Source organism: Scyliorhinus canicula, chromosome 2, assembly GCF_902713615.1.
Source record: "Scyliorhinus canicula chromosome 2, sScyCan1.1, whole genome shotgun sequence".
NCBI lineage: Eukaryota > Metazoa > Chordata > Chondrichthyes > Carcharhiniformes > Scyliorhinidae > Scyliorhinus > Scyliorhinus canicula.
Genome location: NC_052147.1, coordinates 41,327,295 through 41,352,511, shown reverse-complemented (window position 1 = coordinate 41,352,511; position 25,217 = coordinate 41,327,295). Strand labels below are relative to the sequence as shown.

Sequence of the window (25,217 nt, the reverse complement as noted above, 5' to 3'; positions counted from 1 at the left end):
TCAAGTGGCATTCGAGGCAGGGAGAATCGTGTCAGACAAGGGAGGGGTAGATACATAATGGTGAGTGGGAAGCTGAAGGGAGTGCGGGTGGTATTCGTGAACATATATGCTCCAAATTGGGAATTTGAGAGGCAGATTTTAGGTAAGATCCCAGACTTAGAGTCACATAACCTGATCATGGGAGGAGAATTTAACACAGTCATTGATCCGGAACTGGATCAGTCAAAATCCTGGACAGGGAGGAGGCCGGCTGCAGCGAAGGAATTGAAGGGGTTTATGGAACAGATCGGGGGAGTAGACCCATGGAGGTTTGCACGGCCAAGGGCAAAGGAGTTTTCCTTTTTCTCACATGTCCACAAGGTATATTCTTGCATCAAATTTTTTGTTCTGAGCAGGGCACTAAAACCGGAGGTGGTGGATACTGAGTACTCGGCATAGTGTCGGATCATGCCTCGCATTGGGTGGATCTACAGGTTACTGTGGAAAGAGGGCAACGCCCGCTGTGGAGACTGGGTGAGGTTGTTAGTGGATGAAGCAATCTGTGGGCGGGTTAACAAGTCCATCCAGAACTGCCTGAAAGCAAATTATACGGGTGAGGTCTCCGCAGCGACGGTTTGGGAAGCTTTGAAGGCAGTGGTCAGAGGGGAATTAATCTCGATACGGGCCCACAGAGAAAAGGCGAACGGTCTGAGAGGGATAGATTAGTGGAGGAGATCCTCCAGGTGGACAGGAGATACTCAAGAGGCTCCGGACACAGGGCTACTGAGGGGGCGGTGGAGGTCACAGGTGGTTTGGGCTGTTGATCACAGGGAAAGCGGTGGAGCAGTTGAGGAAGGCAAGGGGGGCAATTTATGAGTACAAGGAAAAGGCAGGCAGAATGTTGGTGCACCAGCTCAGGAAAAAGGAGGCGGCTAGGGAAATAGGTAAAGTAAAGAATAGAGGCGGGAATACTGTCCTGGACTCAGCGGGGTTGAACGAGGTGTTTAAGGACTTCTATAGTAAATTATATGAGTTGGAACCCCCGGCTGGGGTGGAGGAGATGAGGCAGTTTTTGGATCAGTTGAGGTTTCCGAGGGTAGATGAGGATCTGGTGGAAAGGCTGGGAGCCCCAATTGAGATTGAGGAAATAATCGAGGGGCTAGAGGGCATGCAGTCTGGCAAGGCCTCGTGGCCTGACAGCTACCCGGTGGAAAGGTATTGAGCCCACTGCTGGTGAGGACATTTAATGAAGCAAGAGAGAAAGGAGTCCTCCCCCAAACAATGTCGTAGGCCTCGATTTCATTGATCCTGAAATGGGAGAAGGATCTGGAGCAATGCGGGTCATACAGGCCAATTTCTCTACTGAATGTGGACGCCAAACTGCTGGCTAAGATACTGGCCACAAGGCTAGAGGACTGTGTCCCCGGGTGATAGGGGAAGAGCAGACGGGATTTGTAATGGGCAGGCAACTCAAGGCCAATGTTCAAAGTATTTTGAATGTTATTATGATGCCCTCGGAGGGGAGGTGGAGGTGGTGGTAATGATGGATGAGGAGAAGGCTTTTGATCGGGTGGAGTGGAATTACCTGTAGGAGGCGCTGGGAAGGTTTGGTTTTGGTGATGGCTTTATTGACTGGGTGCGGTTGCTCTATCAGGCACCAGTAGCATGTGCGTATGAACCGGCTGATGTCGGAGTACTTTAAACTACACCGAGGGTCGATGCAAGGGTGCCCCCCTCTCCCCGTTACTGTTTGCTCTGGCCATAGAGCCATTGGTCATGGAGTTAAGAGCCTCTAGGAACTGGAAAGGGTTGGTTCCGGGGGGGGGGGGGGGGGGGGGGGGGGGGGGGGGGGGGGGCGGCGGCACTGGATCTTGCTTTATGCAGGTGACCTGGTCTTGTATATTTCAGACACGTTGGAGGGGATGGGGGAAGTAATGTGAATCCTGGGGGAATTTGGCAGTTTTTAGGGGTATAAATTGAACATTGTGAAGAGCAAGATGTTCGTGATCCAGGCAAGAGGACAGGAGAAGATACTGGGAGAGCTGCCGCTTAGAATGGTAGGGAAGAGCTTTCGGTATCTGGGAATCCAGGTGGCCCGGGAATGGGAGACACTGCACAAGTTAAACCTATCCCGGCTGGTAGAACAAATGGAAGGGGACTTAAGAGATGGGACATGCTCCCGCTATCACTGGCGGGGAGGGTACAGAGCATGAAAATGACAGTCCTCCCCAGATTTCTGTTTGTCTTTCAGTGCCTCCCCATCCTCATCCCAAGGGCCTTTTTCAAGCGGGTGAATAAGGTTATTTTAGGCTAGGTGTGGGCGAGTAAAACCCTGTGAGTGAAGAAAGTGTTGCTGGAGCGCAGTCAGGGGAGGGTGGGTTGGCGCTGCCGAACTTCTGCAATTACTACTGGGCAGCTAATATAGCCATGATTAGGAAGTGGTAGTGGGGGAGGGGTCGGCATGGGAGCGGATGGAAGCGGCATGGGTGCGGATGGAAGCGGCGTCATGCAAAGACACCAGTTTGGGAGCACCATTCGTTGATTTATCGGGGAAAAATAAAATGTCAGCAGATGCAGTATTTCAAGGGTGGGGGGAGAGAAAGAGGACCGGATTGTTGTTTTATGGTTGGGGTGTGTGAAGATTGGGATGGGGGGCAATATGTTTATTATACCATGTTAATGTAATTGTTAATGTTCTTTTTATAAAAATTCTCAAACACCTTCATAAAAATATTTTAAAAAGATAATGTAGAGAATGCAGAAAGTGAAATTGAGAGAAAGAAAGATAGGATCAAAAGAAAGCTAAGAGGCAAAATTAACATGTTTTTAAAATCCCCAATAATAAAAATCTGTTGAAATTAGAATCCACACTTATAAAAGTTAACCTTCAGTGCGAGAGCAATTGTTGGATAGTAGTCAAGACTGATTAAGCTGTTAAAAATTCACTTACACTTAAATGGAAAAGCTCTGACTTTTTCTGCTGTGTTTATTGCACGAGCACCACATCTTCAAGTCACTTGATATATTTCAGTGCCAATTTACCAATTTAGTAAGGTACCAATTTAGCTCAGCTTGAGGGTAACGCAAGACGTATTTCCATGGTTAACTGTGCACATGCAGACATGTGGAAGTCCAACGTATTCCTTAATAATGGTAAGCACCGTTCACCTCGCCGTTAATTCTAACACAAGGTCTAGACCAACATGTCACAAGCTGTGACCCCCATAGCACAATGCCGTTGGAATGTAGTGGCACACTGACTAATTTTTAAAATACGAAATGGACAACAAATATTTGTTCTTGGTTTGTAACACATTTCTATTTGGGCTGGGGGAAAATTTAAAAATAAGTGGCATTACAATAAAATGGGACCATCCATTCAATACATCTTGTTCTCCAGATTGTATATAGTACTTTTCTGCTGTGGACAGATTTATCAAACCATCTAGTTTAAATATTGCAGGAATGCAGTCAGAGATACAGTACAGTTTATTTTTTGACTTTTATTTCTCATTTGTAATGGGTGTCCAGTTTATTTCTACCCCATCTAATTTTAAATCTCCCTTCACCTTTCAATCTTCACCCGGTCTTCCAGGACTTGCTTGTGCGAAGATAATATTCTCCCAGGCATCTGCTAATATTACATTTCAGCTTTAGGAACTGCTTCAAAAATACTGCCTTGGTAATTGTTCTTCTCTTTATAACACAAGAAATAGGAGCAAGAATTGGCCATTCAGCCTCTTAAGCCGACTTCACAATTAAATAAATTCATGGCGGATCTTCTACCTCGGGTATACCTTCCCACACTATCCCCATATCTTTGGACTTCCTCTGCACCTAAAAATCTACGGCCTTGGTCTTGAATATACTCAATGTTAGAGCATCCATCAATTGATAATTCCAAAAGTTCACAATCCTTTAAATGGAGAAATGTCTCCTCAACTTGGTCCTAAATAGCTAACACCTTATCTGAGAGAGTGCTGTCTGGTTCTAGACTTCCCAGCCAGGGCAAATCAACTACCCTATCAAGCACCTTAAGAATTGAATATATTTCAATGTGATAACGCCCCTTTCTTCCAGGTTGTAGTGGCTCTTTGTCTCACTCCCTCTAAAGAAAGTATATTGTACCTCAGGTAAGGAGAACAAAACTGTATACAGTAGTGCAGGTGTGATACCATCAACATAAAGTGCAGTAAAGCTTCTTGACTCAAATTACTTAGGCTCTGGTTATCTTCCTGCACCAGCAGTCAGGGAAGGTATTGGATCAGATATCTATACATTCTGGAGAACTAATAGGTGCCAAGCTTTCAAAAGACTCCATTGATTTGTTTCCCACTGGCCAGTAACAATTCTTGTTCAAATAGCTATACACTACAAACAAAAATGGTTCTGGCAATGTGATTGATTAAACTTCTGTGGATTCAAATCCTGGAGGATAGTACCGTGGGATTTTTTTTTACATCTACCTGACACAGCAGATGGGGCCTTGCTTAACATCTCATACGAGTGATAGCACCTACAGTGCAGCAGTCCCTCAGCAAAATGGCAGTCTGGATTACGTGCTAAAGGCAGTGTTTGTGGACTAAATCCTTGACCGTCTGGCAGACAAGAGAGCTACCATCCAAACTATGGCATTTACATAGCATTTCTCATATAACAGAAATATACAATATAACAGAAATGTACAAGGTACAAAATAGAACATGCAGAAGTTTTGGAATACAAAAAAGGGACAGAAGTGAAGGTTTAGGAAAATAATTCCAGATTGTCGAGGCTCCATCACTGACTGCAGCACAGAAAGTGAGTAGCATGCAGGAGATTAAAGTTAGAAGAGTGTATGAGCTAAGGCCCATAACAAAGATTGCGGTAGTACATTGGAGCAAGTTCCTGGAGGCATTTGAATATCAGATTGAAGATTTGAAACACAAGACAGCAGGGAGTCAAAATCAAACGAGGACCGGAACGGAAAAAGTGTGTGTGACTTGATGCAGGATAGGATACAAAATTTTATTTTGGCTTGAACTATTAGTACAGTGGAAACGTGGAGGCTTCTGATAAGGTGATCTTTTTATCTACTGTGGTCATGTGTTAGGGCATACAAAAGTAGTATTAAATGTTGGAAGGGAGTATCCCTGGTGATCCATCAGAGCTAGGCTTTGAACCGCAGTTCAGTTCATTCAATATGGAACATGAATGCCTGTGGGTTCAGACTGAAAAAACAGCTTGGAAGTCAAGCAGGATGACTTTGGACAGTTACAGCTGTTACTAACTGCTCAAAGAATCACCTCCATTTGACACATACGTTTGAATGAAAAGTTTTAGCACAGGGCGAAAGAGCTGGCTTTTAAAGCTGACCAAGGCAGGCCAACAGGACAGTTCAATTCCCGTACCAGCCTCCCCGAACAGGTGCCAGAATGTGGCGACTAGGGGCTTTTCACAGTAACTTCATTTGAAGCCTACTTGTGACAATAAGCGATTTTTCATTTTCAAATAAAATGAAAAAAAGATTCAGCTTGTACCTTACTCAGGCAAACATCCACGGCTGGTTCTTTTAGCCTGATGGTTGCTTTTCCTTCTTCCACGAATTTGGTGAAAAAATGCTCTATATTTTCTTTCAGCTGTCAAGAGATTTTGGTGAAAGTATATTGTTAACAGGATAGTTTAATAAAGTGCACTTCACTGACTTATTCCATATTGCTTAACTCACCTTGTATTTACAGCCTGCTTTGTCTTTTAAGGTACAGATCAAAAGATGAACGGTTGCTGAATTGTTTTTGATGCTCCTTTCGTGGTGTTTCCCTACAGACAGTACAGCTCGGTTTCCCCTCCCTCTATTCCGCATGCCGAAGGTCGGGAGCATCCGATTGATGACTTCCACCTCGCACTGAAGTTTCATAGTATCTGTAATGAAATGATCGCCCACTGAAGTCATAATTCTGGGTATTTGAAGCACACAGCATTCCCATGGACGGCGATCACATAAACAAGTTAATAGTATGGATGCAGTGTGCTTACCTTCCTGATTGGCTGCTGCCTTGGCTAATACAGCCACTGATAGGAGCCGTAGGCTGTGACACAGTGAGAGGCCCCGTCCCCAGTCAAATCTCTGGGTCGAGGAGAACTACAACACCCAGGAGAGCGAGGGGAGGCAGTACCCTACAAGGGATAGGGATTGGAGCTTATTTCAGTAATAATAAAAATCATTAAAATAAAAACTGACGTAAGCCCGTTTTGGGGCAGTGCCAACTGGGGCAAAGTTCAGTTGCTTCAATCCAAAACGTGCTCACATTTCAAAAGATGTCGTGCCTATTTTCCAGTATAAAATACTCTAGTACATTCGTGTGATCCGTCTCTTTGTGGACATGAGGAACTGCATTAAAGTTTCCATTTGTCACGTCTTCCCGAACAGACAATTCGGTTACTAAACAAAAATGCGCAACATCCTGTATTTATCCAAATTGTGCAAGTGCATAACGTTTTTGTCATGAACCAACGTGTCGTTCTAATCGCGCTTGAGTAATAGATATAATTTCTCACGTCCAGTACAAAAGCTTCCAGCTACTATTTACATCTTGGAACCGCCATGACAATCAGCAGTCTTTGCACGTAATGTACTTTCACAAAGGCGGGAACAGCCCAGCTGTGTACCACAGAACATTACTGAATGGACAAATAACTATATCACTGCACGTTCCGCACGGGTTCCAGTTTAGTGTAGGGGGGAGAACAAAAGAGGAAAAGACTGCATAACAAAAACACCACACAGCTCAAATGCCACACGTCTGACGGAAGTATTCCACCAATACCCTTCTACCTCGGCCTCAGCCATTCATTCATTCTGACCACGTCTTATTTACTGTGCGATTTCTGAAGTACTATGGTGTCATTGCGACGGCCAGCAATGTGTCGCGACCATGTGTTTTTAAAACTTAGCAGAGCTCAATAATAATAAATATATCACTAGATAGATCACTAAAGTGTATTTAAATAAAACGTATTTTCTCAACATTTTAGCAGTAACAAGCGAATATTTTGACAACTCTGATCTTAGAAAATACGTGAACACAAAAATAGATTCAGATTTTAGCAAAAAAGTATCTTGAAATTAGGGCATAAGAATTAGTTCTATATGGTGCAAGGATTCTCACTTCCTGCACAGTCATAACACACGATTTTAATTTCCATGTACTGCAAGCATTTTCGAAGCTGCATTTATTTTGTATTGCAAGCATTTTCTGAACTACATTTATTTTTCCGCCTATTTATCTTCACGGGTCATTGCAAAAAGCGAAACAAAAATAAACGACAAAGTTTTAGTCCCACCCGCAGAATGAGTTATTTTCGAAAATTAAAATTTCAGGGAGTTTAGATGCTGCAAAAAAAAAACACATAAAATAAGCACACAGTTAAGAAGCCTGTAGTACACCCAGTATTGCACACAAAACTTTAAATGAAACCCTGAGTTGTCTTGTCCAGTCAGTTAAGCATATCTAGAAGCAAGAATACCTAGTGACTTTAAATGGTTTTTTGGAATCCACTACTTGCTACGCCATTAGATCTTTTTTCTCATTTTAAGCAGTGAAGTGAGTTGTCAGAAAAAAATGCTAACTTTTCAATGGCATCAGCAATGGCTTCAGTCCAGTCAACCATTAAGCGTGCTCTACATAATACTTTATACTTTTGTGTTTATCAATTGTTGCAAGATGCATTCTTTGAATGGGCTGACCTCCCAGCTTCCACCCTCAAGGGGCTGGATTTTTGGTTCAGGTTTAGGATACAAGAGTCAGAGCAATTCTCAACTTTGCCCCCAAACCCGTCACCTCCTCCCATATTTTCATCTCTCAAAGATGTGGGTGGGCAGGGTTTGGGTCTGTTGTCGTCCTAGACAGGTCTGAGGCAGTATTAAAAGAGTGTGCGTGACAAGGTGGATTGTTAGAAAGTGTGATTCAGTTATCAGGGATATTAGCCATATTCAAATGTTGCCTAACCTTTCACCATGGCCCTCCTGTTCCCCCCCCCCCCCTCTAATATTCATCCACCCTCCATGGCCCTCATATCCCCCTCCAATATTCTCCATGACCACACAGCCAGCATCCACATGTAACAGCAACAGCATAGGGCGCGATTCTCGCAAATGCGGAGAGTCGTGAAGGCTGCCATGAAACTGGCCGTGTTTCACGGCAGCCTCCGCGGCCCCTCCCGGGACCTGATTCTGCTCCCCGGTCGGGGCTAGCAGCGGGGCCCCGTGAACCTCGGCATCGCAGGCTTAGCGAACTTCGCTAAGCCCGCGCGCCAAGGTTAATGGCGGCTGACGCAAACGATGACGTCAGCCCCGCATGCGCGGATTGGACGGCTCCAATCCGCGCATGCGCGGATGACGTCATCAAGCATATGCATGAAACCCGCGCATGCGCGGGCCGTTATGCCCCTCAGCCGCCCTGCGGACTGATCCAGCGGGGCGGCGGAGGAACAAAGAATGCGCGGGGTTCAGACCCGTTGCCCGCGATCGGTGGGCACCGATCACAGGCCCATGCCACCCTTGGCACGGCCGTGCCAATCGGTGGCATGGTTCTCCAGGACGGCACCTTGCGGCCGTTTTCACGAACTGTGATAGCAGATGTGTTGGAGTTCGTGAAAACGGCCATAAAGGCCTGGGATATCGGCCCGTTGGCTAGGGGAGAATCGCTGCTCGCCGTAAAAAAACAGCGAGCAGCGATTCGTGCCGTGGGGCGGCCGTGGGGGGGGGGGGGGGGGGGGGAGAGAATAGCGGGAGGTCGGGGAAAATGTCGGGAAGGCCCTCCCGCTATTCTCCGACCCGTCGTGGGGGGCGGAGAATCGCGCCCACCATCTTTTAAATGGGTGTGAAAAAAAATTTCACCTCAACAATCTAATAAAGTTGTCACTCATCACCAATCACAACCACTCATTGTGAAAAAAAGTTTCATGCTCTCAGGTTTATCATTTAATTGTAAAAAGAAATAAGCATCAATTCAGGGACAAAAAAAAATCAGCCCTGAAAGGGTTAAAAACCAACAGGCTCACACAGGCAGCTGGTTTCTAGCTGGTAAATTCTTAAAGACAGAAACTAGTGATGAGAAACCAGTTGCTACAGTGCAGACCATTCATACATGAAGGACTCTTGTTACGTTACTTATAGCAAGGATGTAGTCACACAACTTCCACACACAAATTCAGTTGGTCATTATGCAGCTGCCGATGTGTGTCTTATGAAATACCGGACAATGGGATGGGAGGATGGGACACCACAGTTCAGGCATATCTTTATCTTACTCATGTACAGCAATTAGTAGACAAGCAGAGACAAATACGTGCTTGATGATATTGTATTACATACGTGCCTTGATTGATTGGTAATTCTAGGCATATATCAGATCATAGAATTTACAGTGCAGAAAGAGGCCATTCGACCCATCGAGTCTGCACTGGCTCTTTGAAAGAGCACCCTACCAAATCCCACACCACTCTATCCCCATAACCCAGTAACCCTACCCAACACTAAGGGCAATTTTTTGCCTGACCAATCCACCTAACCTGCACATCTTTGGACTGTGGGAGGAAACCGGAGCACCCGGAGGAAACCGGAGCACCCGGAGGAAACCCACGCACACACGGGGAGAACGTGCAGACTCCGCACAGACAGTGAGCCAAGCTGGGAATCGAACCTGGGACCCTGGAGCTGTGAAGCAATTGTGCTAACCACCATGCTACCGTGCTGCCCTACTATGCATGTGTAACCTTATTTGGTGGTCAGGATTGGCGTATGCTAATTTATTGTACCCGAATCACAAAGTATATCTCTCTGTACCATTCCTGAATCTGTGCATTTGGCATCCCAACGTGGAATGCCAATAGCCCATGCTATAGTTTGTAATAAAGGACCTAGTTTTAACTCCCAAGAGTCTTCATCTGGTTTCTCGTGAGTGGAAGAGTGAAGTACATTAAAGCAAAATAGTTGTACTAGTGTCAATCAAACTCTGCATGCCACCCCTGCTGAGCAGTTTTTTTTAAAGATTTCGAAACTCAGCTGAGCATTCCTAATAGGATCAGCCGTCAAATCAAACGTTTACAGTTCTAGACAATGGAGCCTTTTTAAACTATAAAAACAGACGTCTTGTTTTCCCTAAGCCAATCAGGTAGTCCCTCATTCAAAGAATTCCAGGAACAGGAGGCTGCTTGTTTTCTACGCTTAAACAACATGCCATTTGTTTCTACCGGAAAGCACTTCAGGTCATGTCACTGAGTTCCCAAGCATTTTTACCACTGTTTTGAATGCATAGAAGCACTTTTCCAAAGGACTGTAATGTATCTCAAGATTTATACAATGCCGACCAATGTAATGACCAACTTTCCTTTGCAGGATTGAGCCCTGTGATCAATCACTACAGTAGGAACACATTTAATGTACAACACAACATATAATAACATTTACAGTTGCCATGCTTCCAACCCCTCAGCAGGCTTCCTCCAAGGTTCCAAAATTGTCTTGCCAGGCAGGTTTTGCAAAGGCTTCCAAAACCTGTTCAACCAGCCAGATGAAAATACCATGAAAAATAAGTATTCCAAAGACCTGTCAATGGTACCTTGACTTCACAGTTTTGAGAGTGTGGGGCTATGACTTAATTTAACCTGAATCTCTTTCTGCCTATGGGAAATCTATGTACGGCTCATATTGTGGGGAAATACTAATTTCCAGACTCTTTTCCTCAGTTTTTCAGATTTCCACAGCTGATTTTCTTTGGGACACACCCAAATTTTCCAACATTCTGCAGCCTATATCCTAAATTGCACAACATCCTTTTCACCCATCACCTTTGCACTTACTGGCCTAAATGACTCGCGATTAAGCAACACCCATTTTTAAATGTTCATCCCAGTTTTCAAAGTTCAATTAGCCTCACTCTTCACTTCTGTAATCTCCACCACCTCTATAATCCTTTAAAGTCACTGTACTCCTTTAATCCTGCATGCTCTGAATTTTTCAAAATTTAATAAACTGGATTATTTACCTCATGGTTTGAGTTGCGCTGTTTGTAGCATGACTCAACATTTCAGGATGTGATTTGATTTGGTCACCTCTGCCAGAATTGCTCAAATAAGCTTGGGTAATGCAAAACAAAACAAAAGCTGCTGATTTTCCTAGTGTTTCCCCACAAAGTAATTAAAACTGTCTCTAATCTGCTTTTTTATAGGTCCAATTGATACATAATAAGGTCTGAAAATGTCTAGGTCTTACAAGATACATGAAACATTCATTTTTAGTTATTCTTTCATGTGATATGCATGTCACTGGCTAGGTTAGCATTTATCGCCCATCCTTAATTGCCTTTGAGAGTGTAGTGGTGAGATGCCTTCTTGAACTGAGGCATATGGTGAGGGTACACAGTGCTGTCAGGAGGGAGTTCCAGGATTGTGACTCAGCAATAGTGAAAGAATGGAGATATAATGTCAAGTCAGGATACTGCGCGGTTTGGAGGCGAACCTGCAGGCTGTGTTCCCATGCATTTGCTGCCCTTGACCTTCTAAGTGAAAGAAGTCATGCGTGTGGAACATGCTGTCAAATGAGCCTTGGTGAGTCGCTGCAGTGTATTTTGTAGATGGCATTGTGCATTGTATATTAGTGGTGGAAGGAGTAGTGAATGTCAACGGTGTTAGATGGTGTGCCAATCAGGTTATCCTAGGTGGTGTCGACTTATTGAGTGCTATTGGAGCTGCATTTATCTAGACAAGTGGGAAGTATTTCATTATACTCTTACGAACATATGAATTAGGATTAGGCCATTTGACTCCTCGAAACAGTTCTGCCATTCAAGGAGGTCATGGCAGATCTGATTTTAACCTCAATCTGCCTACTCCCAATAACCTTTCACCCCCTTGTTAATCAAGAATCTATCTAGATCTGCCTTAAAAATATACAAAGACTCTGCTTTCCTTATAATCCCACTTGCTTTGTCATTCAATGTTACATTTCTGCAAAGGACTTCAGCTGACGATTTAATTTCTCGCTGCATTCTTTGAAAATTGTCCTTGAACTCGTCGTACTTAGTCTTCAAATGCCTTTTGAAGTTTTATGGATTTTAAACTTTCATTTGCCAGTACTTCCCTGCATATAACATACATGGGCTTTGCACTGGCACAATTAAATCCATAACTCAATAAATCATCTTTATATTGCTTTGTTCCCGATTTCAGTTTCTTCTTAATGGGTTGTTCATCAGAGACCCTGGACCTCGGTACAGAGCTAAAACCAGCACTGCTTTGTCCTGCCATGGACTCTCCTTGAAAGCTCTAACAGATTCAATTGTGAGATCCTGACCTGTTTGTGTCTCTGGCCCAAATCTCTCCTCCCAAAGTCAGTGTACATGCCAGTCATGTGACCTGCTCTCTGTCACCACTTCTGGCAGGAAGATTTCATTGTTTTTATTTAAAGGCCAGTCGCGGCTGGCATTCTTTTTGACTTTGAAACTTTATTTCCAATATCTGATTTTTCCACGTTTATGACATTTCGCTACTGAAATGCCGAATTGCGCTCTGGGAAGGTGAGTGAATTGATTTCACCTGACAGTTTCAGTGCTTGGGAGGAGCTGAAAGGGAGTGGTAAGATTCCCTACTTTAAAAAAAACTTAACTTGCAGTTTTGCAGTGAGTGGGAGGAGCCGAATTGCGCTCTGGGAAGGTGAGTGAATTGATATATTTGGGCAGCGGCTAAACCCGAGACACTACACGTGTAGTATCTCCCACCCGCGCTCCTCCTCTAACCAAAAAAAAAGACTGTGTTGAAAAGGAGCAGCGGACATCAGGTTCTCGGCGGGAGCAGTGGCGAGGGGTCGAAGGTAAGTTTACCTCTTTAAAACTTTAAAAACTTACCTGGAAGAGCAACATCACAGCAAAGCAGAGATCTGATTGGCTGGTAAGGAAAGTGCTCCAATTAGCAGCAGCTGGGAGAAATTTAACTCTTCGTGTGTTGGTAAGTATTGTGATTGATAAGTAAAATCTTTGTTCCTTTCACTTATTAATTATTTGATAGTATAGTTTTGTAATCAGTTAAGCTAAAGGGTAAAAATGGCAAGAGATCCCAGACCCGTGTTATGTTCCTCGTGCTCAATGTGGGAGTTTAGGAACGCGGCCGATGTCCCTGACTCCTTCATGTGCGCAAGGTGTGTCCAGATGCAGCGCCTGTTAGACCGCATGACGGCTCTGGAGCTGCGGGTGGACTCACTTTGGAGCATTCGCGATGCTGAGGAGGTCGTAGATAGCACGTTCAGTGAGTTGGTCACACCGCAGATTAGGATTGGTGAGGGAGACAGGGAATGGGTGACCAAAAGGCAGAGAAAGAGCAGGAAGGCAGTGCAGGTGTCCCCTGCGGTCATCTCTCTCCAAAACAGGTATACCGTTTTGGATACTGTTGGGGGAGATGACTCACCAGCGGAAGGCAGTAGTAGCCAGGCTCATGGCACCGTGGCTGGCTCTGCTGCACAGAAGGGCGGGAAAAAGACTGGCAGGGCTATAGTCATGGGGGATTCAACTGTAAGGGGAGTAGACAGGCGTTTCTGTGGTCGAAAACGAGACTCCCGAATGGTATGTTGCCTCCCGGGTGCTCGGGTCAGGGATGTCTCCGATCGGCTGCAGGACATACTAAAGGGGGAGGGTGAACAGCCAGTTGTCGTGGTGCATATAGGCACCAACGATATAGGTAAAAAAAAGGATGAGGTCCTACAATCAGAATTTAGGGAGTTAGGAGATAAGTTAAAAAGTAGGACCTCAAAGGTAGTAATCTCAGGATTGCTACCAGTGCCACGGGACAATCAGAGTAGAAATTCAAGAATAGTCAGTATGAATACGTGGCTTGAGAGATGGTGCAGGAGGGAGGGGTTCAGATTTTTGGGACATTGGAACCGATTCTGGGGGCGGTGGGACCATTACAAACCGGATGGTCTACAGCTGGGCAGGACTGGAACCAATGTCCTAGGGGGTGTTTTTGCTAACACTGTTGGGGAAGTTTTAAACTAATGTGGCAGGGGGATGGGAACCAGATTAGGAAGTTAGAGGTCAGTAAAGAAGCAGCAACTAAAGCCGGTAAGGTACGAGATAATAAACTCCATGTGACTAAGGGGCAGAGTCGACAGGGAAGAGATGATGAACGCAAAGGGACAGGTGGTCTGTCGTGCATTTGTTTTAATGCGAGTAGTGTAGCAGGTAAGGCAGATGAATTTAGGGCTTGGATCAGTACCTGGGAATATGTTATTGGTATTACTGAGACTTGGTTGAGGGAAGGGCAGGACTGGCAACTGAATATCCCAGGGTATAGATGCTTCAGGAGGGATAGAGAGGGAGGTAGAAGGGGTGGAGGAGTTGCATTACGCGTCAGAGATGATATCACAGCTGTGATTAAGGAGGGCACGATAGAGGATTCGAGCACTGAGGCAATATGGGTGGAGCTAAGAAATAGGAAGGGTGCAGTAACATTGTTGGGACTTTAGAACAGGCCTCCCAAAAGTGAGCATGAAGTAGAGGTACAAATATGCAGACAGATTATAGAAAAATGTAGGAGCAATAGGGTGGTTGTGATGGGAGATTTTAACTTCCCCAACATTGAATGGGATTCGTGTAGTGTTGGAGGCGTAGATGGAGCAGAGTTTGTAAGGAGCATCCAGGAGAGTTTTTTCGAGCAGTATGTAAATAGTCCAACTCGGGAAGGGGCCATACTGGACCTGGTATTGGGGAATGATCCCGGCCAGGTGGTTGATGTTTCAGTCGGTGATTACTTTGGGAATAGCAATCACAATTCTGTAAGTTTTAGAATACTCATGGACAAGGACAAGAGTGGTCCGAAAGGAAGAGTGCTAAATTGGGGAAAGGCAGAGTATAACAAAATTCGGCAGGAGCTAGGGAATGTGGATTGGGAGCAGCTGTTTAAGGGTAAATCCACATTTGAAATGTGGGAGTCTTTTAAGGAAAGGTTGATTAGAGTGCAGGACAGACATGTTCCTGTGAAAATGAGAGATAGAAATGGCAAGATTAGGGAACCATGGATGACGGGTGAAATTGTGAGACTAGCCAAGATGGAAAAGGAAGCATATGTAAGATCAAGGCGACTCAAAACTAATGAAGCTTTGGAGGAATATCGGGAAAGTAGGACGAATCTCAAACGCGCAATAAAAAGGGCTAAAAAGGGTCATGAAATATCTTTGGCTAACAGGGTTAAGGAAAATCCCAAAGCCTTTTATTCGTATGTAAGGAGCAAGAGGGTAACTAGGGAAAGGATTGGCCCACTCAAAGACAAGAGAGGGAATTTATGCATGGACTCAGAGGAAATGGGTGAGATTCTTAATGAGTACTTTGCATCGGTATTCACAAAGGAGAGGGACAAGACGGATGTTGAGGCTAGGGATGGATGTTTAAATACTCTAGGTCAAGTTGTCATACGGAAAGGGGAAGTTTTGGGTATTCTAAAAAAACATTAAGGTGGGCAAGTCCCCAGGACCGGATGGGATCTATCCCAGGTTACCTAGGGAAGCGAGGGTCGAAATAGCTGGGGCCTTAACAGATATCTTTGCAGCATCCTTGAGCACGGGTGAGGTCCCGGAGGACTGGAGAATTGCTAATGTTGTCCCTTTGTTTAAGAAGGGTAGCAGGGAAAATCCAGGGAATTACAGACCTGTGAGCTTGACGTCAGTGGTAGGCAAACTGTTGGAGAAGATACTGAGGGATAGGATCTATTCACATCTGGAAGAAAATAGACTTATCAGTGATAGGCAGCATGGTTTTGTGCAGGGAAGGTCATGTCTTACAAATCTAATAGAATTCTTTGAGGAAGTGACAAAGTTAATTGATGAGGGAAGAACTGTAGATGTTATATACATGGACGTTAGTAAGGCGTTTGATAAGGTTTCCCATGGCAGGTTGATGGCAAAAGTGAAGTCGTATGGGGTTCAGGGTGTACTAGCTAGATGGATAAAGAACTGGTTGGGCAACAGGAGACAGAGAGTAGTGGTGAAAGGGAGTGTCTCAAAATGGAGAAGGGCGACTAGTGGTGTTCCACAGGGACCCGTGCTCGGACCACTGTTTGTGATTTACATAAATGACCTGGAAGAAGGTATAGGTGGTCTGATTAGCAAGTTTGCAGATGATACTAACATTGGTGGAGTTGCAGATAGCGAGGAGGACTGTCAGAGAATACAACAAATTATAGATAGATTGGAGAGTTGGGCAGAGAAATGGCAGATGGAGTTCAATCCAGGCAAATGTGAGGTGATGCATTTTGGAAGATCAAATTCAAGAGCGGACTATATGGTCAATGGAAGGGTCCTGGGGAAAATTGATGTAGAGAGAGATCTGGGAGTTCAGGTCCATTGTACCTTGAAGGTGGCAACGCAGGTTGATAGAGTGGTCAAGAAGGCATACAGCATGCATGCCTTCATCGGACGGGGTATTGAGTACAAGAGTAGGCAGGTCATGTTACAGTTGTATAGGACTTTAGTTAGGCCACATTTGGAATACTGCGTGCAGTTCTGGTCGCCACATTACCAGAAGGATGTGGATGCTTTGGAGAGGGTGCAGAGGAGGTTCACCAGGATGTTGCCTGGTATGGAGGTGCTAGCTATGAAGAAAGGTTGAGTAGATTAGGATTGTTTTCGTTGGAAAGACGAAGGTTGAGGGGGGACCTGATTGAGGTATACAAAATTATGAGAGGTATGGACAGGGTGGATAGCAACAAGCTTTTTCCAAGAGTGGGGGTGTCAGTTACAAGGGGGTCACGATTTCAAGGTGAGAGGGGGAAAGTTTAAGGGAGATGTGCGTGGAAAGTTTTTTTACGCAGAGGGTGGTGGGTGCCTGGAACGCTTTACCAGAGGAGGTGGTAGAGGCGGGCACGATAGCATAATTTAAGAGGCATCTAGACAGGTATATGAACGGGCGGCAACAGAGGGAAGTAGACCTTGGAAAATAGGAGACAGGTTTAGATAAAGGATCTGGATCGGCGCATGCTGGGAGGGCCGAAGAGCCTGTTCCTGTGCTGTAATTTTCTTTGTTCTTTGAAAACTAAAGTAATTTCAGTTGGACATGTGCATCCTTACATTTACACAGAAATTTAAACAAGCATAGAAAAAAGTACAACCATGTTTTTATTTTACAAACTATGGATTTAGATGAAACAAAAGAGAAAATGCTGGAAAATCTCAGCAAGTCTGGCCGCATCTGTAGGGAGAGAAAAGAGCTAATATTTCGAGTCCAATTACTCTTTGTCAAAGCTAAGATTTAGATGAGATGAAGTAACTTGTCAGGCACACACAATGTCACACTATTTCCTACTGGTTCCACTGCTTTGCACTATCCAAACATCCAAGTCATCTCCTTCTCCATTCTCACCAAAGGTACTTACTTCCTGGTTTCCAGAGTGGTGACACAAAGTGATGACTGTGTAGGTCTCTTACAGTTTGACATGTGTCAACCATATTGACTAGCCATATTTGATCAGTATTCCTCTGACAAACCTTTCTCTCTCACTGTCCAGTAGCTGTTACTGTCATTAGGTGCATCCACCCGTCAAGAGACTGCTGACCACTTCCCAACTCGTACTTCACATTGTGGGAGTGCAAGCGGACATCGTGCAGGCAGTTGAGCAGCTTAACCACAGAGCCGCAGGCCACATACTGCAGATTGGTGATGGGGGGACGAGCTGAGCAGCGCAGTGAGTGAGCACCAGAATGGTGCTCTAAGCAGGGGTCCCAACCGTTAGCATCACGCGCCCACCTGGCCAAAGATCAGCCCGTCCCCCAGCCGGTGACCAGCACACACCCCAGCCTCGCACCATCCTGCCCCCTCAAACATCATAGCCAATCGTGGACTGCCTGTGGCCGGCATTCTTAAAAGCCAGTCACGGCCGTTGGCACCCACGATCAGGAATGCAGTGCTCCGAAAGCTAGTGTTTGAAACAAACCTGTTGGACTTTAACATAGTGTTGTAAGACTTCTTACTGTGCTCACCCCAGTCCAATGCCGGCATCTCCACATCATGTATAAAACAAGGTTAACTTCGGGCTGCTTTTTCCGGCGTGACTGTGGGTTACGTATAAGGGTCAGCACCACTATTTCGAAGAACCCGAAGAGGCGATGGACTTTGTTAAGAAGCAAGGGCTGGCCCTGAGCTGAGGACGTTTGGACTCATCTTAGAGCTTTTAAGTATATGTGGTGTCTCTCCCGTTTTGGGATGTATCTTTTTTTGTGGTTGTTTTTTGCGTGCTCTTTGCGTGATTTACCTGAATGCTTCATGTTTGGGCTCTTTGCTTCGTTGGAGTTTGGCTGGGGGGGGGGGGGGGGGGGAGGAGAGAATTAATAAAGAAAACAGTTAAAAGGGTTGGGTTAAAATGAATGCTTCAGGGGAACTTCGTGCAATTTTTTTTCTGTGTCTGTATGGGAATGACTGAAGAGTGCCTGTTATTTATATAGAACAGTACAGCACAGAACAGGCCCTTCGGCCCTCGATGTTGTGCCGAGCAATGATCACCCTACTCAAACCCACGTATCCACCCTATACCCGTAACCCAACAAACCCCCCACTTAACCTGACTTTTTTTTAGGACACTATGGGCAATTTAGCTTGGCCAATCCACCTAACCCGCACATCTTTGGACTGTGGGAGGAAACCGGAGCACCCGGAGGAAACCCACGCACACACGGGGAGGACGTGCAGACTCCGCACAGACAGTGACTCAGCCGGGAATCGAACCTGGGACCCTGGAGCTGTGAAGCATTAATGCTAACCACCATGCTACCGTGCTGCCCATCTTTTTTTTCTTGGTTAATTTGAATTGTGCTATTGTGGGGGTTGTTTATGACTTGTATGGAGTGTTTGCTTAAATAGGGTTGATCTGGGGAAGTGGTGTGGAGGGTTCGGGGGAGGGGTGACTGGGAACAATCGGTGGGAGACGGGCTGGAGCCGAGGCTGAGAGCCCTAGACTAGCTGAGTGCAGCTAGTCAACGGGAGGTGAGGTGGGAGGTGTCCATATAGTTAGATTAGGGCAGGGGTTAGGTGACAGAATGGTGTTGCTTGGGAGGAGGGGGGGGGGGGGGGGGGGGGGGGGCAGGAGGTGGGCCAGAGGAAGCGCGACACATGGCTGGGGGGCTGGCCAAGGAAAGGGGATGGCTAATCGGCAAGGGGGGGGGGGGGGGCAAAGTGCCCTCCAACCAGGCTGATCACCTGGAACGTTAGAGGGTTAAACGGGCCAGTGAAGAGGGCGCATGTGTTTGCATATCTGCGGGTTCTGAAGGCGAACATAGTCATGCTGCAGGAGACGCACCCGAAAGTGGCAGACCAGGTTAGGTTAAGGAAGGGCTGGGTCAGTCAGGTCTTTCATTTGGGGCTTGATTCTAAGACGAGAGGGGTTGCGATCCTGATTAATAAAAGGGTACAATTTGAGGCGGAGGGCAGTCATGGATGGGGGTGGCAGGTTCATTATGGTGAGGGGTAAGCTCGAAGGGGTGAGAGTAGTCCTGGTCAGCGTGTAATGGGACGATGTGGATTTTATTAGGAGGATGCCCCGGGGAACATGGACGGGGGGGGGGGGGTATCGACTGTGGAGGAGGGCGGGGATTGTGAGGATGGGGGAATCTGTTCCTGGAAGGGAGCTTTCCGAGCATGAGGGCGCTGGAGGAGAAGTTTGGGCTGACGAGAGGGAACGACTTTAGATACTTGCAGACTGGTGTCGTCCTTCCCACGTCTCCCACCGAAGGGGAGGCAGGACAGGGTAATTTCTAGGGAAGAGGTGGGAGAGAGTAGAGTTTCAGACGTCTACAAGGAGCCAATGAGAGCTGAGGATATGCAGACCGAAGACCTGCAGCTTAAGAGGGAGGAGGAGTTCGGAGGGGGAGCTGGAGGACGGTATTTGGGCAGAAGCCCTGAGCAGAGTAAACACGACCGCAACATGTGCCAGGCTCAGCCTGATCTAGTTTAAGGTTGTGCACCGGGCCCACATGACGGTGGCCCGGATGAGTAAATTCTTCGGGCTGGAGGACAAGTGTGCTAGATGCGCCGGCTAACCATGTTCACATGTTCTGGTCGTGCCCTAACTCGGGGGGTATTGGCAGGGATTCGCAGATGTCATGTCCCGGGTGTTGAAAACTGGGGTGATAATGAGCCCGGAAGTGGCAATCTTTGGGGTTTCGGAGGACCCGGGAGTCCAGAAAGAGGGAAGAGATGTTCTGGCCTTGGCTTCCCTGGTAGCCCGGCGCCGAATACTGTTCGCTTGGAGGGACTCAAAGCCCCCGAGGGCTGAGGTATGGCTATCGGACATGGCAAGCTTTCTTGGCCTAGAGAAAGTCAAGTTCGCCTGGAGAGGTTCGCTACTAGGGTTCACCCGAAGGTGGCAGCCATTTATTGACTTCTTCGCAGAGGAGGAAGCGTCAGCAGGGCGGGGGGGGGGGCAAGGGTAGAGTAGAGGGCTATTGAGGCAGGTCCGTGCGTGATGAGCCGTGGTTTGCATTATGTTTAATGTGGAATTTGTGTCTTGACTTTGTGTTTGTACTGTACAGTCATTTTTTTCTATATGCCTAAAATACCTCAATAAAATTGTTTGTAAAAAAAAAACACAAGCCCAAATGCTATCCTGGTTTTGTTGCAGATTGTCATGGACTGTTTCAGTGTTGGAAGAGTTGCGAATGGTGCTGAGCATTGTGTAGTCATCAATGAGCATCACACATATGATAGAATGATGTGAAGATGCCGGCGTTCGACTGGAGTGAGCACAGTAAGAAGTCTTACAGCCTGGTATTGTAAGAATTCTTTCTTATGATAGATGGGGCGCAGTGGATAGCACTGCTGCCTCTCGGCGCCGAGGTCCCAGGTTCGATCCCGGCTCTGGGTCACTGACCATGTGGAGTTTGCACATTCTTCCCGTGTTTGCGTGGGTTTCACCCCCACAGCCCAAAGATGTGCAGGTTATGTGGATTAGCCACACTAAATTGCCCCTTAATTGGAAAAAAAAATAATTGGGAACTCTAAATTTATTTTTTTTAAACTTATGATAGAAGGAATGTCATTGATGAAGCAGCTGAAGATGGTTGAGCCTAAGACATTACCCAGATGAACTCCTGCAGTGATGCCCAGGACAGAGATGTTTAACATACAACAACAACCATTTTCCCTTGTGCTAAGTATGACTCCATCCAGCAGAGAGTTTCTTCTCTCGATTCCCTTTGGCTCCTATTTTAGGGCTCCAATTTTAGAGCTCCATGGTGCTAGTCAGCAAACAGATTATTGCTGACTAAGTGTGGCACTGTTGAAAACACTTCCATCACTTTGCTGACAAATTTAGATAGCCATAATCAGGGTACCTAACCATATCATGGTACCTAACCAGGTAATGATTAGGGAAGCCCAATAATATTTTAAAACAAAATATTGATATCATAAGACAGGAAATGTCTGTAAACATCCTAGTTACAGCCTCCAGAAAAAAAGTTAATTGTTTTAGAAAAACTGTCCATTTCTCAAACTATAATTTGGATTATTTGCCTCTTTTTGACATCATTCATTGAAATTACAAGCTCTCTCTTCTTTGGCAATGCTACTAGAAGATATGAAAATTCTCAGATCCTCGTGTCTGCGTGGATTTCACCCTCACAACCCAAGGATGTGCCGTTTAAGTGGATTGGCCACACTAAATTGCCCCTTAATTGGAAAAAACATTAACTGGATACTCTAAATTTATATAAAAAAAAGAAAACTTTCAGGTCTGTGTATTTTATCTTTTAGTTGGGGGATCCTTATCAACAACAATTTGCATTTATGCAGCACATTTAACAAAGTAAAATATCCCCAAGAGCTTTATGGAACATTGACATACCCAAGTAGATATTAAAACCAATGATTAAAAACTTGATTAAAGAAAGTTCCAAGCAGCATCTTAGAGAGAGAGATAGGGAAACAGAGACCGAGGAAGGAAAATCCAGAACCTCAGGGCCCAGGCTAACAAAAGTACAGCTGCCAATGAAGCAACTTCAATTTTAATCATTTCTCAAGAGTCCAGAATTGGAGGACAGCAGGGATCTTGCTGGAAAGGTTGTAGGGCTGGTGGAAGTTACAAAAAGATTTGAAATCAAGCATGAGAATGTTTAAATCGAGGTGGTGTCAGAAGGGGAGCCCAATGTAGAAAACAGAGCAGTGATGGGTGAACAAGGCTTGATGTGAATTGGCATCTAATTTATGTTTCACATAGATAGCCAGACAAAATGAATGGGGTATTGCAGTCATAACCCCAATCCTACAACGCAATACTTTATGACTCCAAATGAAGACATGAAGATATTGAATTTCTAGTCTTTTCTTTCCACAGCCATGCTATATCATTAAGTTCCTAACTTGAGTACTCTGATGGGTACCCGAAAACACAAAAAAAACATTTACAGATTGTACCCATTTATTTATTTTAAAGTTTTTTTTTCCAATTAAGGGGCAATTTAGCATGGCCGATCCACCTACATCTTTTGGTTGTGGGGGTGAGACCCACGCAGACACGGTGAGAATGTGAAAACTCTGCATGGACAGGGCGGCATGGTGGCGCAGTGGTTAGTACTGCTGCCTCACAGCACCAAGGACCCGGATTTGATCCCAGCCCTGGGTCACTGTCTGTATGGAGTTTGAATATTCTCAGTGTCTGCGTGGGTCTCACCCCCACAATCCAAAGATGTGCAGGATTGGGCAGCACGCAATAACAATACCAACACCAGATCCATTTGCATATTACCCTCTCTGTATTGGACATAATTAATGTACGGGTTTCTCCGGCACCCAAATATATATGTACCTCCCCAGTTTACCCCCCACCAAACAGGTGGCCACATGTGTTAAAAATAATATTGCCAATGTCCGTGAAGAGTTTGCACATTCTCCCCGTGTCTGCGTGGGTTTCACCCCCACAACCCAAAGATGTGCAGGATAGGTGGATTGGCCACGCTAAATTGCCCCTTAATTGGCAAAACTAATTGGGTACTCTAAATTTATTTTTTTTAAATAATAATATTGCCAACTGTACAGAGTTGCTGTTGTTGAGCTAGTGCATAATATCCTCCAAGTTTTTTTTTGTGTTTTCTTCTCTTCTACATACATATATATATATATATATATATTATATATAATTCTGTGTACATAACTGTAAATATACTTCGTTCAAAAACCCAATAAAACATTTATGAAAAGGATTGGACAGCACAGTAGTTAGCACAGTTGCTTCACAGCTCCAGGGTCCCAGGTTCGATTCCTGGCTTGGGTCACTGTCTGTGTGGAGTCTGCACGTTCTCCCTGTTTCTGCATGGGTTTCCTCTGGGTGCTCCAGTTTACACCCACAATCCAAAGATGTGCAGGTTAGGTGGATCGGCTATGCTAAATTGCCCCTTAGTGTCCAAAAGGTTAGGTGGGGTTACTGGGTTACGGGGTCAGGGTGGAGGCGTGGGCCTGAGCAGGGTGCTCTTTCCAAGGGCCGGTACAGACTCGGTGGGCCGAATGACCTCCTACTGTAAATTCTATGATAATTTTCCTCAATTGGAAAAATATAATTGGGTATTCTTAAAACACAGGGACAGTGACTCAGGGCCGGGATTGAACCCAGGTCCTCAGCGTCTCGACAGCAGTACTAACCACTGTGCCACCGTGCTGCCCCATGAGCAAATTCAACATCTAAATTATTCAGAATATGTTCAAACATGCACTAAATGAAAGTATACTTCAGAGAACTTAAAGGTTTATCCATGACGTATTTTCTCTAGGGCACATTCCCAGAGGGTACCTGTCAATCCAGTACATAGAACATAGAACAGTACAGCACAGAACAGGCCCTTCGGCCCTCGATGTTGTGCCGAGCAATGATCACCCTACTCAAACCCACATATCCACCCTATACCCGAAACCCAACAACACCCCCCTTAACCTTACTTTTTAGTACACTACGGGCAATTTAGCATGGCCAATCCACCTAACCCGCACATCTTTGGACTGTGGGAGGAAACCGGAGCACCCGGAGGAAACTCACGCACACACGGGGAGGACGTGCAGACTCCGCACAGACAGTGACCCAGCCGGGAATCGAACCTGGGACCCTGGAGCTGTGAAGCATTTATGCTAACCACCATGCTACCGTGGCTACATCACCCCAGTATCCATTGTTCAAGTGTGAGCTGAGACAATTGAGCATCAACAAATAATTTAATAGGCAAGGGCATCCTAATAAAGCTAAAAGCAGACATCAACAAATATCCACATGAAGAAAGACTTAGAGAAGTTACAGCAGAACAATCAGAAATGGAGACCCTGGCTGATTTTGCCCTGTTAACATCCCCTAACTCAAAGACAGAGATCCTTCTTGAGCTATTAACCAACACATTCCGTAAAGCAAAAACCACTAAGGTGAACCTTTTCTACACAAAAAGTTTGTAACACAGCACATCTCTTATCCAAGGTGAAACAGTTGGAATAACCTATATCATTATTTACAAACAGAGAATTGGCTGAAGCATCTCCCCAAATGGACAATGATGGTGGGGGTGGTGGAAAGGATGGTGATGGCGTTCAAACACACCCCAAAATTGCTACAATTTCTTCCTCAAAATTAATTAGTTGGGAGGGCAAAATGTTCACCAAGGTATTGCAGTGAATAGTACAAAGTTATTAATAGGGCTTGGACTTGGTGCGTTAAATTTTTTTGTTTGACAGACAAGACCCCCTTTACTTGCACGATTAGACTGATGAGGCAAAATCTACTTGAACTTCATGAAATTACTATTTGAAACGTAGACATTTTAAGTCGTTCGCTTTGATCTGGCAAACTCATTTCAGAACACCACAAATAAAAATAAATCGTATGTAAGCCGCTGCACAGTGGGTCACGACAGTGTGTGGCAGTCTATAACCCAGTCCAACACCTCTCGGTATTTTCATTGAGCAGCAGCTGCCCTCACTGTATTTGACAGTCGGAAGCAACAGTTTCGCCCGTGCAAACTCTTCTTTGAAAGAAGTGCTGACATTGGTCAGGTTTGAGCAGAGCGCAGGCCCTGCTTTGGACTCCAGCCCCCTTCAACTTCACAAAAAGTCCAAACTAAAAAGGGGGCAACTCAAGGGCCGGAGAAAAGCTGCTCGTAAGCAAAGGTCCGCTCCCGCGGTGAGACTTCTCTCACAAGAGAAGGCAAGGGTTCATGTGAGAGTTCATATTGGGGTTTTAAACAGGACAAGACT

General features: G+C 45.4%; 1 protein-coding gene across 5 annotated transcripts in view; it reads right to left on the bottom strand.

The window, feature by feature from the left end:
- Window positions 1–25,217, bottom strand: part of lrr1 (leucine rich repeat protein 1) — a 55,383-nt gene that overhangs the window by 29,962 nt on the left and 204 nt on the right. Inside the window, exons 1-4 of one of the 5 annotated variants that reach the window (XM_038776382.1) lie at window positions 6,267–6,818; window positions 5,995–6,135; window positions 5,687–5,880; window positions 5,499–5,597 (exon numbers count right to left, since the gene is read on the bottom strand). In XM_038776382.1, the coding sequence (XP_038632310.1) occupies window positions 5,499–5,597; window positions 5,687–5,875 (288 nt within the window). In that variant the 5' untranslated portion in view covers window positions 5,876–5,880; window positions 5,995–6,135; window positions 6,267–6,818. The other 4 variants (XM_038776374.1, XM_038776364.1, XM_038776392.1 and 1 more) reach the window with 4 other exon arrangements.